Source organism: Pipistrellus hanaki (genome assembly GCF_964339955.1).
Source record: "Pipistrellus hanaki genome assembly, chromosome: 11".
Taxonomy (NCBI): Eukaryota; Metazoa; Chordata; class Mammalia; order Chiroptera; family Vespertilionidae; genus Pipistrellus; species Pipistrellus hanaki.
This window is the reverse complement of record NC_140513.1, coordinates 51,866,683-51,884,982: the sequence shown is the minus strand read 5'-3', so window position 1 is coordinate 51,884,982 and position 18,300 is coordinate 51,866,683. Positions and strand designations below refer to the sequence as shown.

Here is an 18,300-nt window from a genome sequence, read left to right as displayed (position 1 = left end):
AAGATAGTTCCAGAGAGTGATAAGTGTAGGCTGCAGGATGACGTGGTAGCACGGGATTGAGAGGGAGGGGCTATTTTAGAAGGGGAAGTCCTTGAGGAACTAAGACTAAATGTGAGACAAAGCCATTGACGAATGCACAATTGACTTGAGCAGTTACTTTAGGGATATGAACGTCTGAAACATTTTATTTCTAAAAGCAGAACCATTCTCTCTCCACTAATTCTCTCTCCACTACATAAATGATGAAAATGCAATTTTTCTTTAAATCAAGTAGCAACAAAAAAGCCTTGCATTCACTAAGGGTAATAAGTACAGGAATACTAAAGATCAGATTTCTGCAATATTAGATTTATTTTGAAACCCAAACAGCTCCCAGCAGGTGTGCCTTCAATGACCAAAAAAAAAAAAAAAAAAAAAAAAAAAAATCAGATCCTTTGCTTGCTTAATCCCTAGGCTAGTTACACAATATCTGAGTAATCTACAAAGTTTGTTATCGGCAAACTGGCAAGGGAAATTTTGTTATAAAAATGAATCCATCCTAGTTGTTCTTTGTAAAAAAGCTGTTTTCTTTTTGTGATTCATGATCTTGTGAAATCACACATGGGCAGGAAAAGAAAGTTGGCATTTGCCAGGAGCAAAGCAAATTTGATTAGATGTTCTAGTGGCTAGAACACGTTTATTCAGTGTTTATAATTAGCTTCCTCAGAAATATGAGTGTTGCACGTCTAGCGATATGAATTTAAAACATACAGGACTTTGAATTTGATCCCCAGTGTTAAAACAAATAACACACCAACCTTTGTCTACAAGAATAGATTTTTGGAAAATTAGATTTGATTCTCACTATAACATAATCCTGACAGTAATTAGAGCCAAGTTTTTTCTGTATCTCTTTAAAATTTGAGGAGTTGAAATTCAGAAGTAAAACAATAAGAAAGCATATAGGGGAAGAAGAAGCCAACAAAGAGATGTCAAAAAAGATATGTGATATCAATTTAAGAACCAATGAATTTTATAGAATCATGCATGAGTAATGCAGAGTAGAATCTGGACTCAGACAGGAAATCTGGTCTCGGGAAGTGAAGTATAAACAGGAGGTTGTGGGGAGGAATGGGAACTTGCTGGGGTATTGGAATTAAATGGTCTCTAGGTCCCTTTTAACCCCCTATATCTGATTCTAAGGACACCAACAGGTGTGTTAACCAGTTCTTAAAAAGACTTTAATTAAGATATAATGTGCAAAACTATAAAACTCACCTATTTTAAGTATACAATTCATGATTTGTAGTAAATTCATAGAGTTGTGCAACCATCACCATAACCTAACCCATTTTTTCCCCCATGGGGTTTATAAGATAGAAACCATGTTATTTATTTTTCTAGTATAAAGTTACATTATGGATTCATTACAATTGTAAAGCAATTCAAGGATGCAAAGATGATTCACTGAAAATATGTGCAGTTGACATGTTCAGGCAGTTGCTCTACTGAAACAAATAGGGAGAAAAAAAGGGAGGATGGCTGGAGGAAGTGCTGAGAAATGGTTACCAGCCACACCCTGAGTCAGACGGCTGGAGCTCAGATTCTGGCATCCCGCCTTGTTTCATAGCTGCCTGACCTCAAGCAAGTTACTTAAACTTTCTGAGCTTGGGTTTACTAATCTGGACGCTGACAGTTCCTACTTCATGGGGTTATGAAGGATGAATGAAATCATATATGCAAGGGGCTTAGCATACTCCTGGCATATAAGAACTACTCAATAAATGTTAGCTGGACTTTCTTGAGCAGCCACAAAGGTCTACATGCTCTGATTCAACTTATATGAAACTAGAGGCCCAGTGCATGAATTTGTGCACCAGTGGGGTCCGTTGGCCTGGCATGCAGGATCAGGCTGAAACTGGCTCTCCCCTGAGGGGGTCCAGGATTGCAAGGGAGTGCAGGCCAGGCCGAGGGACCCCACTGATGCACGATTGGGGCTGGGAAGAGATGTGGGAGGTTTGCCAGCCAGAGAGGGATTGAGGGAGGGCTCCCCGGCATGTCTGACCCATCTCACTCAGGCCCAATAGGTTGGACCCCAGCAGCAAGCTAACCTACCAGTCAGAGTGTCTGCCCCCTGGTGGTCAGTGCATGTCATAGCCAGCAATTGAGTGGCCTTAGCTTAGCATATGCACTTTGGTTGGCTGAACAGACCATGGGGTGACCAGACACTTAGCATAATAGGCTTTTATTACATAGGAGATTCTAGAAAAGGTAAATGATGGTGGTAGAAAGCTGACCAGTGGTTGCCAGAGACTGGGGATAGAAAATTAACAGCAAAGAGGCACAGGAAACTTTTGGGGGTTTTCTGTATTATCTTCAGGATGGTGTTTTGTAAACATTTGTCATCCAATTATACACTTAAACTTGGTGAATTTTATGGTATGTAAAATAAAGCTGACACCTCCCTACCCCTGAAATATAGGTTTGAATTTTCGATTATTTTACATGTTAGAAGCAAGAATCAATTTCTAAACTCAGGCAACAAATATTTGTTGAACACCTACTACATACAGAACACTGTATGTTCTAGGTGCTGAGGATACAGCCTTGAAATAAACAGCATCCCTTCAGTCGCTTCTAGTTCAAGCACATACTATACACCTATGTTTGGGGTGACAAAAGGGGTCAGTGCAGGATGCTGGGTACATAAAGGTGACAAGGTAAATGGGAAGAGGGGTAGAGGAGCACTAAGTAGTATAACTATGTGTCTATGATTTTTTTTTTAGTTTTCAAACATACTTGGAAGCAAGCAGCCCTAGCAGGTTTGGCTCAGTGGATAGAGCATCGGCCTGAGGACCAAAGGGTCCTGGGTTTGATTCTGGTCAAGGGCATGCATATACCTGGGTTGTAGGCTCCTCCCTGGCCCAGGCCCTGGTTAGGGCTCGTGCAGGAGGCAACCAATTGATGTGTTTCTCTCACATATATGTTCCTCTCTGTCTTTCCCACTCTCTGCCATTCTCCCTAAGAATCAATGGAAAAATGTCCTCGTTTTAGGATAAAACACACACACACACAAAAACACGGAAGCAAACACAGCATCCCTGTGTCTGAAGATGATGCCACTGACGGACCTATGATAGAGGCCTCTGGGTGACCGGTGACAGTGGCACACCTTCTGTAAGACCCAGTGTCCACCTGCGAGGGAAGAGGACTGGTATCATCAGTCCAGTCCAAGGACCATGCGGACGCTTCACAGGACTCAGAGGCAGCGCGGCTTTGACCTTGGCCTCGTCCAGCCAGCCCTCTCTTGGCTCCAAGGAGCACCTGCCCTCTGCAGATAGATCCATCAGCAGCGGGGACCTCAGGTTCCTCACGCGCTAAGCCTAGGTGTGCAAGGTGACCCCGCCCACTGAGGGACCCCGCCCACTGAGGGACCCCGCCCACTGAGGGACCCCGCCCACGTGGGGGTCGAAGGCAGATGCGGACGGCGGGCTGAGACTCGGGGGAACCTGGTTGGTTGAACCGCTTGAGCCACGTGGGAGGCGGGGCGGAGCCTATGGGGGCGGGGCCTGCGGGGCGGGGCCTGCGGGGGGGGAGCCCGGGCGCGGAGGGCCCCCGCCTGGCGCCCTGCGGGAGAGGGATGCTCCGCAGGTCTGCGGGCGCCGGGGGCGGGGTCAGCGCCGGTGGAGCTGCGCCCCGGCCCCGCCCGGGAGCCGGCGGGAGGCGGGGCGGCCCCGTCCTCCCACACTGGCTCTGGGCTGAGCCCGGAGAGGAGAAACGGAGGAATCGGCTCCGAGCTCCCTGCCTGGCTTTGGGAGGCGGCAGGCGGAGGAGGAACATGGCGTTCGTAGGCAACGGAGCTCCCGAGCTGGAAGCGGACGAGGTACTGGCCGGTGCGGGGCGGGGAGTGTGTGGGCACTGCGCCTGGACCCGGCCCGGATGGCCCAGGTCCCGCCTCCTGGGTCCCCGTTTGGGGACCGACAGTCTCTCCCGCCTGGAGGGATGGGCAGGGGCGCGGGAGGCAGGTCTGTCCCCGCGGGAGCGAGAAGGGTCCCCGGGGCGCTCGGAGCGGAGGCGGGGCGCCCGGCACCTTGTGGGGTTGTGTGGATGGATGGGGGACGCTTCGTCCGATTGTCGGGTGGATGGGTGATAGGGCGCGCGGGGGCCTCTACAGGTGCACCCGGCCTTCGGAGGTCCGGCCCCCAAGTCCCCACGCTGGCCCTCGCCGGTGCGTGCCGCGGTGACTGGAGCCGGGATGGAGTCGCACCTTCTATGGAAGTTTCCTGGGGGCAGAACCGAAAGGCTTAGGGCAGTCGATGAGAGGAGGGGGACACAGGACCGGGGGGAGAAGAACCCCAGGGGTGTCTGTCTGTCTGTCTTCCTGGATGCGAAGGGCCGGGGCTGCCGCAGGGCTGGGGCGCAAAGGGCGCGGAGCAGCCGCCCAGGAGTCAGCCCGCGGGTCCACGGGGCCAGGCCTTTCCCAAGCGGGTCCCCGGGCCGGCGGTGTAGACGGGGAGAAGGCGCTGCGGAACCACTGAGACATCCAGTCGTCTGTGCCGACTTTAAGTCATTAACCACTTCCTCCTGCCGGGCCTGGGCGCCTGTGGGCGCGCGCGCCGGCCCGACCTGTTGATTTTATAGACGCTTCTGGCAGCCCTTGGCCTCTCCGGGCTCCGGGAGGCAGACGCGCTCTCTGCAGCTGGAAGTTGAGGCCGGCTGCTGCTGCTGCTGCTGCTGCTGCTGCTGCTGCTGCCATTTTACCTGACTTGAATCTTACAAGTCGCTGCCTGAGGAGGCTTAGTTCCAAATGATGCAATAGTGGAAGATCTGGAGGAGGCGGGTTAAGATTCCCTTCCATTTCCCCCTCAAAGCCGGGAAACTCCAGACAGTGAGCACGAGGCTTGAAATGTAGCCCTTCACATAAAAACCAAACCCAACCCGAGCGAATAGACCTCCTTTGCGTGACCTGCAGACAAGAGGAGGGCGAGCCTGGCGGGCCAGAACCTTCCTGACAGCCTGTCCTGGAGACGAGGGCACCAAGATCGCAGACCAAGGAGCTAGAGCTTGCTCCACTGCATCTGTTTTTCTTTTGAAACTTTAAAGCTACCTATTATTTTTTTTAAAAAATATATTTTATTGATTCTTTTACAGAGAGGAAGAGAGAGGGATAGAGAGTTAGAAACATCGATGTGAGTCATCGATCAGCTGCCTCTTGCACACCCCCTACTGGGGATATGCCCATAACCAAGGTACATGCCCTTGACGGGAATCGAACCCGGGTCCCTTCAGTCCCCAAGCCAACGCTCTATCCTTTGAGCCAAACCGGTTTCGGCTAAAGCTACCTATTAAAAAAAAAAAAAAAAAAAAAAAAAGCAAATGATGCAATGTGACATTGGTTGCTCATTTCACCGGTGACAACCTTTCCTTACAACTTCAGGCTGTTTTCTTTGGTGTGTCGGAACCAGCTGTTTTTCATTCCTTAGCTCTCTACTGTCATCCAAGCGGTAGCACCTTTGTGGTGCTTTGACCCTGCAGGCACCCCGTTCCTCAAAAGCTGTTGGGGCTCCCTGTTGTACAGTGCATGTAGCATCCGTGCACCTGGCGTGCAAGGCTCTGCACAGTGTGGTCTCCGTCTGATGTTCCCGCCTTGTCCCCAGCTGCTTCTCTAGGTAGCCGTTTGGTTTAATTCAGTGTTGTGCCCATCTTATAAGTGAGGAAACAAGACAAAGAGTAGCTGGTAAACGTGGAGTGAACATTTTGAATCCCTAGTCTGCTCATGCGGGGAGGGGGGGGAGGGGGGAGGAGGAAGGGACGGGAGAGGGGTAAGTGCTACACTTAGGGCTGTATAATTGTCTACACCAGGGTATTGTTGAGAGAGAAGGCGGATGCTATTAATAATTCATGCTGGGACAATAGGTGTAAATGGGGTCACTCCTGGGCATATGGAGACATATGGCCACCCTGGCCATGCCCGTGGCCTGCAGGATGAGCAGATGTGTGGAGGTGCATTAGAAGGGCTGTCGCTCTGCGGGGGGAGTTAGGTTTCAGAGCAGCAGAGAGCCTGGCACACAGATACTTGATGAATACATATTTGTTGAGTGAAGGAACAAATGAGTGGCTGCAGAAAAAACGTTGCTTAGTAATTCCTTCTATTTTGCCATACATTTCATTCACTTTTTAAATGTAATAGCTCTTAGGCGCCTGTTACATATTAGGTTCCGTACTGGTCCAAGGAGATGAGTGAGCAAGGTACACGTAGTATTTTTTAAAAAATATATATTTTATTGATTTTTTTACAGAGAGCAAGAGAGAGGGATAGAGAGTTAGAAACATCGATGAGAGAGAATCATCGATCAGTTGCCTCTTGCACACCCCCTACTGGGGATGTGCCCGCAACCAAGGTACATGCCCTTGACCGGAATCGAATCTGGGACCTTTCAGTCTGCAGGCCGACGCTCTATCCACTGAGCCAAACCGGTTTCAGCCGTAGTATTTTTTATTCATGCCAAATCCACTTTTGTCCCTCGTGGTGCACCCTTTCCATTGGTATAAGTTTACAAACATTTGACCAACATTTACTCTGTGTTCAAACTTGGTAGGTGCTTTAGAAAGACAAGACACAGTTTTGACTGTCTAGGGTTCCTCCATCTGGGTAGGGCAGTGGCCAGCAAACTCATTAGTCAACAGAGCGGCAAACCGCAGCTCGTGAGCCACATGTGGCTCTCGAGCCACAGTTTGCTGACCAAAGGGGGATGTGACATGTACAGGATTCTAGAAAAGAGCTCAAGGCAAGGTAAGCAAGTTAGAAATGGTGCATTGTAGACTGGGTATCCTTATTTGCACGAAGTTTCTGACTTTTTGTGCTGAAATGCTCTGCAAACAAGTGAACAAGACCCTGCCCTTCAACTTTACTGGTTGTGTGAACTAAAATAGCTTATTTCAGCTGGGAAGTTTTCCAAACACTAAACATTTAATAGTCTTTGTGGCCACTCTTTGATACTCCAGGGAAATAGAAGGGCGTGGCTGGAAAGGGTAGTACAAGTGCCAAGTGGTATGATTGGAGAAGTAACTGCCTCGGAATTAGGTGAACTGGGCTCTCAGTTCTGTTACTAACTTGGCCTGTAACCATTCACTCATCATGTGTGCAAACATCTGGCTGTCTCATGTGTCAAACCCAGTGCTAGCCGAGAGACACAACAGTGAACTAGACAGACAAGGACCTTGCCCATAACTGGTGACTTTAATTGACATGTCTCTCAGCTTCTCAGGGCTCTGCTGTTTCTTCATATGAAGAAGGAGGGGCTGGATGAGCCTTACATGTTTTTCCAGCTCCAAAAGTCTGTGCTTTCAGAGCAGAGGGAGAAGGGTTAATAATAATATGGGGATCTCTTTTTTTCAAAGTAACTAAAGAGAAGGGGTAGTAGAAGATCTCTCATAATGAGAGCAGATGTGTTGAGACGCATTACACTGTGGGATGCAGTGTAAATGGATGCTTGTTTTTTTATCTAGGAGGATAAAAATGTGAGGGTACAGAGATTAGGACCTGCCACCTCAGAGGTGCCAAAAATTAATTCTGGAGGGGAGACAAAAACATCTTAGATTTTACAATGGTGTGTGGTCCTTCAAACGTTGGTTAACAAAGTCTCATTTCTTAACATTCGGTTTTCTTGGGAATTACACAAGCAACATTGACAGGAGCTTCATAAAAGGTATACAGAAATTGTGCAAGGTCAGTACTACAAATCTATGGCAAATAGGTGGCTATGACTGGAGAACCATCAGTTGCTTGATCTTGAAGTTGTATCTCTCTTGGTGAACTCCTCTTTCTTATGGGCTGCTGTTGGCTGCCCTTCTTGCTATGTTTGGCCCTCGGTGCTTCTGTATGACTTGGAATTTGAGAATTAAACAAAAATAGTTTGTTTATGTTTTATTATTGAATCCTGTTACAATTATTCAGTTCACCAATAACTATGTGAAAAAGTACTAAAAAGAGAATATATCACCCTGGCCTGAGTAGCACAGTGGTTATAGTATCTGCTGCCACTCTCCCCCTGCACTGAAAGGTCCAGGGTTCCATTCCTTGTCAAAAACAAGTATCTAGGTTCCAGGTTCCATCACCTGCCCCATTGGGGGCATGTGGGAGGCAACCAATTGATGTCTTTCTCTCACATTGAAGTTTTCCCCTCTGTCTCTCCCTCCCTTACTTCTTCTCTCTCTTTGGGTGAGGAAAATACATTGACAATATCTGATTGAATATCTAGGAGCTAGTTAAATTAAAAATTATTTTCTCATATGAAACACGAGTTAATTTCATTAAAAATAAATTTTAAGAAGATAATTGTTCAGTTGTTTTACCTTTGCTGGAAAAATAATAGTTTTGAATGTCTTAAAAATTTGGTTATATTTCTGTTAGGTAGAAATTGGTAATTTGCACATGTAAATTGATACATTATATTTTATATTAAAATTCTATTAAAAGTTACTCAGCAGCCTAAACCGGTTTGGCTCAGTGAATAGAGCACTGGCCTGTGGACTGAAGGGTCCCAGGTTCGATTCCAGTCAAGGGCATTTACCTTGGTTGAGGGCACATCCCCAATAGGGGGTGTGCAGGAGGCAGCTGATCAATGATTCTCTCTCATCGATGTTTCTAGCTGTCTATCCCTCTCTCTTCCTCTCTGTAAAAACTTAATAAAATATGTTAAAAAATGTTACTCAGTAAATACAGTTACAAAGTTAAATGTTCATAACTTTAAACTTTTAATAACTGAAATTTTTTTATTAGGTCAATCTGAATCCTTTATTGAACAAAAAGATTAAACTCTACCTCCTCGTTTTATGTATAAAGCTCAGATAGATAGATCTGGGTGCTATTAAAATGTCATGGGGGGGGGTGTAGTTAGGAAAAGATGTTTTAAAAGGCTTCGTAGGGGGCCATAAGGAAAAACAGTGGAGAATCACCGAGTTAGATGTCCCCATGACCTGCTTTTTGGGCCCAGATTTTTTAAGTCTGATTCTGATTGAGAAACTTTTTTTCTTTGGAATTTTAGGAGAATTTTAAGTCACATTGATTGCTACAGTTTCTTAGAATCAGCTTCATCCTTTCATTCCCTCAGTCACAGGTGTTTCTTGAGCACATGGTGCTAACAGCCTTTAAGATGCACACACTAAGTGTGGAAGCACACACGAAGGTAAGACAACATCATTGGCCTGCAGAGCTCTCTTGCAAAGGCCACAGGTGCACAGGTAGCTAGTTCTGTCTTTGGGCCAGGATAGGTTTTCGGTAGGAGGGCCATGTAACTTATTGTCACAATAGGACACTCTGAGAGTGAACGGGGTGCGTTCAGGAGTTACCCCAGGACGGCAGTGATGGTTGACACCCTAGTTGAGTGGCTCGCAAAGACTTTAAAGAGGGGATGGTCTTTGGGTTGGGGCTTGAAGGGTGAGCAAGGTGATGCTGAGAGGAGCAATGAGATAAGCTCAGGCCTGGGTGGACTCTGAGATGGGCAGGAATGCGAGTGCACCTGGGTGAGCAGGGGGTCAGTCATGGGAAGGAGAGCTGGTGAGGGCTGAGCCTGCACCACTGTTCACGTGGTACAGTGTCCGAATGTCAGGCTAAGGAGTTTGGGCTATTCCAAAAAAAAAAAAAAAATGGGAGTCTGGACTTCTTTCTTCATGTAATCAAAAGTATACTTACTTTTTTATACTCAGTATTATTTTGTATTAGTTTCAGGTATACAGTGTAGTGGTTAGACAATCATATTCTTTGTAAAGTATTTCCCTCTATATTTCCAGTACCCACCTGGCACCATCCATAGTTATTACAATAGTATTGACTATATTCTCTATGCTGTATTTTACATCCCTGTGATGGAAGGCTTTTTTAAAAAATTTTAATTTACCGGTATTTATTTTGTTAATCCTCACCGGAGGATATATTTTCCATTGATTTTAAAGAGAGTGGAAGGGGCGGGGCGAGAGAGAGAGAAATATCTATGTGAGACATATCAATTGATTGCCTCTCCTACACCCCAGACCAACCAGGACTGGGGATTGAACCCATGACCCTTCCATGCACAGGCTGATGATCTAACCATTGAGCACCCAGGCCAGGACAGCTCCCCAACCCCTAGACACAAGTGTGATAGGCCATTTTAGGAAGATAAATCTGGTAAAGTTGATGCAGCCAGATTGTGGAGGTGACAGCAGGAAGAGCAAAAGGCTGCTGCTCCTTTCTCAGTGAAAATCGCCCTCATTTTCTCCTTCTTTTCCCGCACACCTGGACACTCCCTTCTTCCTTTCCAGTCCAGCAGTGCAGGTATGCTGCTCTGGGCAGGTATCAGTTCTTCCTTCGGTTAGCTATTTACCTCTTGTCTTAGTTCCCTGTCCTCGGGGGCTGTTACTAAGGATCCACATGTGAATCTGATTCTGTGAATTCTGTGAGGCTGGTGGTTTGCATCTAAGCCATCTGTTGACAGCTCCCCAGCCCCTAGGCTCAGGTGCCTCATGGCCATCTCGGGTGGGTCTCGCTGCGCAGAGGGCGAGTCCCTGGGGACTCTCTGGGCACTTGTGAGGCTTCTGGGAGAGAGTTTTCCTTTGCTAACCTTTGCTGGACGGACAGAACAAAACACCAGAAAACAATTTTCACTGAGAAAGGCGCAGCAGCCTTTTGTTCTTCCTTCTGCCACCTCCACAATCTGGCTGCATCAGCTTTACCAGATTTATCTTCCTAAACCTTTGCTGGTGTCCAGTGCTCTCCCCTTCCTCTCCTGTGCTTCTTGGAAATTGGTCCTGTACTCAGAGCCACTCTGGCTAGATGGCTGAATTGGTTAGGTCACCACACCTCTTCACAGGGACTCCTCAAGTGTTGAATGCCTGGGAGTTCTTCATTCCAATATGCTTCTTAAGCTCTTTAAGACTGTGGGTGTGTAGTAAATGCTTTTCTGCTGAGATCTGAGGATATATCCCCTTGAATGTACTGCTGATATTATGCTGATATATATATATAAGGCCTACATATTTTTAAGTATTTTAGTAAAATTATATGTATATATATAATATGAGGCCTGGTGCATGAATATATAGATGAGGCCTGGTGCATGAAATTCGTGCACTTGGTGGTGGTGGGGAGACATCCCTCAGCCTGGCCTGCATCTTCTTACAGTCCAGGACCCTTTGGGTGGTGTCCGCCTGCCAGCTTAGGCCCAATTCCCAGGAAGCTGGCAGTCAGACATCCCTCTCACAGTCCATGGCTCTCCAGTCCGGGACCCCTCGCTCCATACTGCCTGCCTGTGGTGGAGGCAGGAGAGGTTCCCACCACTGATTCTGCACTTGCCAGCCGTGAGCCCTGCTTCTGGCTGAGCAGCACTTTCCCTGTGGGAGCACACTGACCATTAGGGGGCAGCTCCTGCATTGAACGTCTGCCCGTGGTGGTCAGTGTGTGCCATAGCAACCAATTGTTTAGCCGTTTGGTTGATTTGCATATTAGGGTTTTATTATATAGACATATATACATATATATATATATATTTATATCCTTCATATTTTAAAACATTTTAGTAAAATGTTATATATTATATATATACACTGCCTTTATAATTATTCAAAGTTTGTGTGTACATTTTTGGGGGACACCCTACATTTGTTAGGTCTTATTGTAACTAGTAAGTGAGAATTATTGAGTCTAATTTAATGTGTTGGATTTTGTGCTAGGTCCAGGAGAGGCAAACATAGCTGTCGCCCTAAGTTACGGTCTAGTCAGGAACAGGGGCAGGTGTGTAGACATAGATGTACTGCTGCATGCTGGGAACCACGGAGGAGGGATGCCAGGCTGCTTTGGGTGCACAGAAGAGGGCACCTCACCTCTGGGCAGGTGTCAGTTCTTCCTTGAGTTAGCTCTTTCACTTGTTTTCTTAGTTCCCTGCGGTGGACACTTAACTGGCACGTGGTGAGGGCATGCCCCTACCAAGGTCGGTCGACTTGGTTTTCAGACTAAGTCCTTACTGCCCAGCCATGTGACTTAATCTTTGTGGGCCTGCTGTCCTCATAGGTGACAGGAAGGAGCTGGCACTATGGATTTGTTTCTGAAGTTCCTCTCACCCTTGGCATCTGTGATCTAGAGGGTGACCTTTGACCTGGCCCTTGAGGGTGGCATTTCAACAGGCAGCGGTGGAGCAGATCACACCTTCATTCCTTGAGGTGGAGGCAGTGGTAGCGGCAGGGGAAGCATGCTCAGGCATGGACGAAGCATGCTCAGGTGTGGATGAAGCATGAGGGGCCATGTTGTGGGAGCGCAGTGTGTGAGTGGGGTGGTTGAGGCAGCAGAGCAGCACTGTGTTCCAACAGATTTAGATCCACTCTGAGCCCTCAGCTAAGGATTTTTCTTCTTCTTTTTGACAGTGGAGAGACACATGTATTCTCCCATATTTATGGAGTGTTTTCCCTTCTCTCTCTCTCTCTCTTTCTCTTTTTGAATAAAGGAAGCAATGATGATAACATTTCTTGGTTTCACTTTCTCCTTCCCCAACCCCATTTCCAATGGGTAGTTTTAAACTGATAACTATACACTGCACTGCAGTGGTTAAGGAGACAGAGGCAGACACTGTTGGGTAATTCCATAGGCTTATGTTTCATCACACAGACTTACCCTCGGCTGAGGTCTGAGACACAGAGCCACCCTGACCCCGCTCTGGTGTGGTCAGCAGGACCAGTCAGGCGTTCTTTCAGGGCTCCTCAGTCCTTTTCTCATTTCTTGCTTCCTTAGAGCACTTTCTCCTAGAGTCCTGGGGTTCCTGGTCTTTGGCTGCTTATGAGTCACAGTTCCTTCATTCAGAACTAGAGGAAATAAACCTCAGATTCTCACCTTGGTTTTCAGGCCCAATGGGGTCTGATCTTTTGGGCAAGACAGATGACTGAGTGAGTGAGAGAGAGAGAGTGTCCTAAAGAGAGAATGAGGAATGAGGCCTGATTCCAGAACCTTCTCCCAGAAGCACTCATAGTCATCACCTGTGCAGGATCATTGACCGAGGACCTGCTGGCCCAAAGCAGCCTCCCCCGCCCCCCTGCCCGAGCAGTACTGAGCTTCTGAGCAGCAGCCAGCTTGGGTTCAGATCCTGGCTTCTCATTTGCTCTGTGACCTGTGGCGTGCTATTTGATTAGTTGGATGCTCTTCATTAACAAAACGGGAATATATCTATCCTACAGGGTTGATGATGAAGACAAAATAAGATTCTGTTTTACAAAGCGCCTGGACATAGGAGTACTCTTGAAAGCCAGTTCTCTTTTCCCTTATGCTCTATCCCAGTGGTTGGCAAACTCATTAGTCAACAGAGCCAAATATCAACAGTACAACGACTGAAATTTCTTTTGAGAGCCAAATTTTTTAAACTTAAACTTCTTCTAACACCACTTCTTCAAAATAGACCTGCCCAGGCAGTGGTATTTTGTGGAAGAGCCACACTCAAGGGGCCAAAGAGCAGCATGTGGCTCGTGAACCACAGTTTGCCCACCATGGCTCTATCCTAAGGTATTGTTGTTAATGTTCATTACTTATGGGTTCGATAAAAAATCAGCCATGATGTTTTAGTGTATACTCAAATAGTTTCGCCTTATTTTTGCAGTCAACTGAGAAGAAAATTCTGCAGAAGTACATATCCTAGACACAGTCAGGAAGTGACTGGCCCAAGGTCATTCAGCTTGCCTGGGCACAGAACCAGGGATAGCAGCCACATGCTCTAACTACGTACTGTGCCCTTTCCACGTAGGGGTGTCGAACTCAATCAGAGAAGGGGCCAAAATCTAAAATCCAGCCTAAATCGCGGGCCGAATGGTTTACTGAACAGTGATAAACTGACAATGTCATAAACTGACAGCGGAGTGCAGTGATGACAGCGCGGTGCGGGCCACATTGCAAGGCCTGGCGGGCTGGATTTGGCCTTCCTCTAGTTCTGAATGAAGGAACTGTGACTCATAAGCAGCCAAAGACCAGGAACCCCAGGACTCTAGGAGAAAGTGCTCTAAGGAAGCAGGGCCTGGCGGGCTGGATTTGGCCTTGCAATGTGGCCCGCACCGCGCTGTCATCACTGCACTCCGCTGTCAGTTTATGACATTGTCAGTTTATCACTGCTCAGTAAACCATTCGGCCCGCGATTTAGGCTGGATTTTAGATTTTGGCCCCTTCTCTGATTGAGTTCGACACCCCTATGGTAGGGGATGCCACAGGAAGGCCAAAGGTAGCCCGCCTGCCTCCTGCCTGCTGTAGATAAAGATTTTTGGAACACAGCCATGCCCGTTCACTCAGGTGTTGCCTATGGATGCTTGTGCACTGCAATGGCAGCACTGAGTAGTTGGGATACAGATCGTATGGCCTCCGTGGCCTAAATAGTTATAGGTCTCTTTATGGAAAACGTTTGCTGTTCCCTGTACTAGGTGATTTCTAGAGCTGTATGTAAGGTTATTTATAATATGTTGTAAGCCTTATAAACATGCTTATTTCCTAAATACTTGTCTAGGCATAAAAAACTAGGAGAAAATATAAATCTGGTTGTCATATTCCATGAAGTGGTATCGAACAAGTTCTGGAGTCACATGGATGTCCCTTCTCCTCCTTGTACAACCTTGAATAAATTAATCTCTCCGAGCTTCAGTTTCTTCTTCTGTAATTAGAGAAAATAGAGCCTCCTTCTGAAGGTTATGGGGAGGATAAAAGCCCTATAATGCGTTTGGGGCGGGGAAGGCGCAAATGTTGGCTCTAAGCATTATTATTAAGGATGTCAGATGTGGATGGTTGACTCTGAAGGGAGAATGGCAAACACCACATGGACTCAGAGGGCCATCAGTGTTAGACTTGTGAGCAAGGGAAGTGACTATGTCATTAATATTTTGAAAATGGCTTTGCCCACCAACACATAAATAGTATGTGTGGTAACCTCTGGTTTCTCCAAACATTTTGCTATGTGGAAGGGTGCCCTTGCTAATATTAGTGAAAGTCATAATGGTTCTTCCAGGTTTATTTTTTACGTAGTACCTACTGGTAGATGTTTTAGTTGGAGACTTGGACCTAGGAAAGGTATGTTTGTGTTAGGTTATTTAGTGTAAGAGGTTAAAAGGTAAAGGAGAGGACAGTGTTTGTGGATTCCTGGGCCCTGGAGGGAGCTCTGGGATTTTTGTTTTGCCCCAAGGCAATGTGCTGTGCCAGCCTGCTCTTTCTAAAGTTCAAATCCATTGCCACCTTGCTGCTTAAAACTCTGTTCACAGCCTGTGAGGTACAATGCAAACACTTAGCCTGGCACATAGGCCTTGCGTAGGACCCAGCTCAGTGGTTCTCACACGTTGGTGAGCATAGAGCACCTGGTTAGGGGGTGGGTGGCCTGTTAAGATGGATGCTCCTAGGTCCCACCAGCAGCCATTCCTAGTCAGTAGGTCTGAGTGGCTCCCAGGAGTTTGCATTCCTAACAGGACCTTTAACATCAACCACGCTGAAGTGCTTGTAGATCCCCATCTATGCCTCACCTCCTGGGAGGTCAGTGCTTTCTCATTTCCCAGCTTTTCCATTTGCTGTTCCTTCCCTTGGCCACTGCTCTTGAGCATTTGAGACCTTCCTTAGGTATCACTCCTCCTCCAGCCTTTCCAGATACGCACCCCCTCCTCCTTTCCCTTGCAGATGCTCAACAACTGTTTAACATGCGTGGCTGCCTGGAAGGAGCAATATTTTTCTTTTGGCATATGTGCTATGTCACCCACTGGGATGGGATGTAGGCGCGCAGGCATTCCGAAAGAAACCAGCACAGAAAGCAGAGAAGGAACTCCCCTTAGTGCTTCCTAACAGTGTGAGGTTTCTATCCTCTCCACCGGAAAGGAGAATTTTCTCCCATCATCTGTTAGCATTACCTCAATATGCTTAAAAGCTTTGTTGAGGTATAATTTACATGCCATAAGTGCACTCGGTTTAAATGTACAATTCAGTGATGTTTAGTAACTTTACAGAGCTGTGCAGCCATCACTACAATCAGTGTAAGGGCATTTCCATCATCCCATTAAGATCCCTTGTGCCCATTTGCTCTCACCTCAGTAAATTTTTGCATTTAAATTAATTGAAAAATTAAAATTCACCAGGATAAAATAGGAGCTCCCAGGCAGAAATAAAAACGAGCAGCCAATATATACGATGGGGATAAAGCAAACGTGTTAGGTATTGAAAAGCAGGACTGGAGAGCAGGGTACCTTTGGGCCCGTGCTTGACTGGGTTCCTGCACCATGACATCATCAGGAGAGAGGCCTGAGGGCTGTGTGAATAAGTGTGTCCAAAATAGTCATGGCTTTCCGGGACTTTCTAGTTCATTCCCCCAGGCAGTTGCTATGTGTCGGCCAGGCCTTGCTAGACAGATGGACAAACATTTGCATTTCTAAGCCATTAACAGTTGGATGAAAGGAACCATCACCATAGCTGAAGTCTCAAGTGGGACAAAGTGTACAGCAAAATCAGCCTCCTGTCAGGCACCCCCAATTTTAAGATTTGTTGTGTCCGAGCCTAGGCAGGCCTATGGGAGAGAGGACAGACAGGACACTGGTGGGCTTGCAGGTTAGCAGACCTGGGTTGGGCTCTGTCACCTGCTGGCAGTGTGACCTTGGACAAGTTGTCTAATTTCTCTGTGAAGTTCAGTCTCTCATCGTCACATGGGGCTTCTGATGCCCACCTCCTAGCGTCCCTGTGCGTGAGACATAGCCTGGAATCTCACCTGGTGCCTGCCAAGGCGTAAGTGCTTAGTTGCAACCATTAATTTGACAATATGCATATATTTTGCTTTTTATCAGTACATTCAGAATTTTATAGAGCAGGGAAGAGTCGTAGTAGGATCGTATCAAATGCTGCAATTAGTCATATTGAACATCTTGATATCAAATATTTATTTGCTGATAGTAATTTAAGAACTAGTTTGGGGAGGGAAGTTGTTTTTTATTTTTATTTTAAAATACAAACAGTGGGAGGTGTCCTTTGGAAGAAGCGACTCCTGCAGTCAGTGGAATAACTTACACAGTCTAGCTGGGAGCATTCACAAAGTGAGGATGATTATAATTTATTCATACACCTCATGCTTTTAGGAGCCCGAAGCATTCACATTTCTAACCAGCTGCTTATTTAGTAATAACAACATTTGGTATTCCTCCCAGCTTTTCAAAATGGAAAAATTGAGACCGATGGAGTTCTTTTTACATCCGACATCAAGCAAACCTCTGACTTCATAAACTGTGGAGTCTAATCGCATTGCTAATTATATTTGAAATTTAAAAAGTAAAGATACAGGCTTGGCAAGGATCCTTTTTTTTTTTTTTTTCTTTTCTTCTGAAGACTTGCCTTTTTACTTTCCTTTGCAGCTTATGGAAGCGGAAGCTACACTTTAACTTAAATAAGGCCCTGTCCACACCAGAACTCTGCTGTTTGGGGAGAGGAAGTTTCAGTTGACAACAGATTCGGCTCCTGCTGAGGGACATGTGACGTGTGACATGCTTATGTGAATGCCTATCTTTTTTTGTTAAAGACTGTAAAGCGTTACGTTTCAGTGGAGACAATCAGTGGAGACAATTGCCCTTGCCATAATTGTTTTTGAGGGAACAATTGAAAACAGCACTGCGCAGCCAATGAAGCCCTCCCCTTGCCTGATGTTTAATGTTCCCTTTCTTTCTTTTTTTTTTTTTTTAAATATATTTTATTGATTTTTGTACAGAGAGGAAGGGAGAGAGATAGAGAGTTAGAAACATCGATGAGAGAGAGTCATCGATCAGCTGCCTCTTGCACACACCCCACTGGGGATATGCCCGCAACCAAGGTACATGCCCTTGACCGGAATCGAACCCGGGACCCTTCAGTCCCCAAGCCGACGCTCTATCCATTGAGCCAAACCGGTCTCGGCTAATGTTCCCTTTCTGTTCCCAGCAATTGAGCCTTCTTTTGTTCCATTTCTCCGTCATCAGCTAGTCCTGTTGCATCTACCTGCAGAACATGGCTCCTCACTGCAAACCAGTGCCTTCTGTGTCGTCGTCGTCCCCCCCCCCCCCCCCCTCCCCACACCACACTGCTGCCTCCTAACGCCTCCTAACGCCCGTGATCCTGGGAGAGCATCCTATCTAATCGGTCTCTGTCTCCCAGCTCCCCTCTGCCACGTGCTCCTGTACAGACACTCACACAGGGAACCTCCCTGCTGAAAACTGGTTAGTGGCTTTCTGTAGCATTTAGAGTGAAATCCACACTGCTTCCTGTGGGCTGCGTGGCGTGGCTTTTGCGTTCCTCCTCCAGTGTACCTCCTGCCCTTCCCCCTCTCCTTCCCT

At 46.8% G+C, this 18,300-nt stretch overlaps 1 protein-coding gene across 1 annotated transcript in view; it reads left to right on the top strand.

The window, feature by feature from the left end:
* The first annotated feature begins 3,583 nt into the window (after window positions 1-3,583).
* TTC39B (tetratricopeptide repeat domain 39B) overlaps window positions 3,584-18,300 on the top strand; it is a 129,036-nt gene continuing 114,319 nt past the window's right edge. The window contains exon 1 of the mRNA XM_084898243.1: window positions 3,584-3,862. Coding sequence (XP_084754369.1) covers window positions 3,620-3,862 — 243 coding nt within the window. The 5' untranslated portion in view covers window positions 3,584-3,619. The remainder of the gene's footprint in view (window positions 3,863-18,300) is intronic.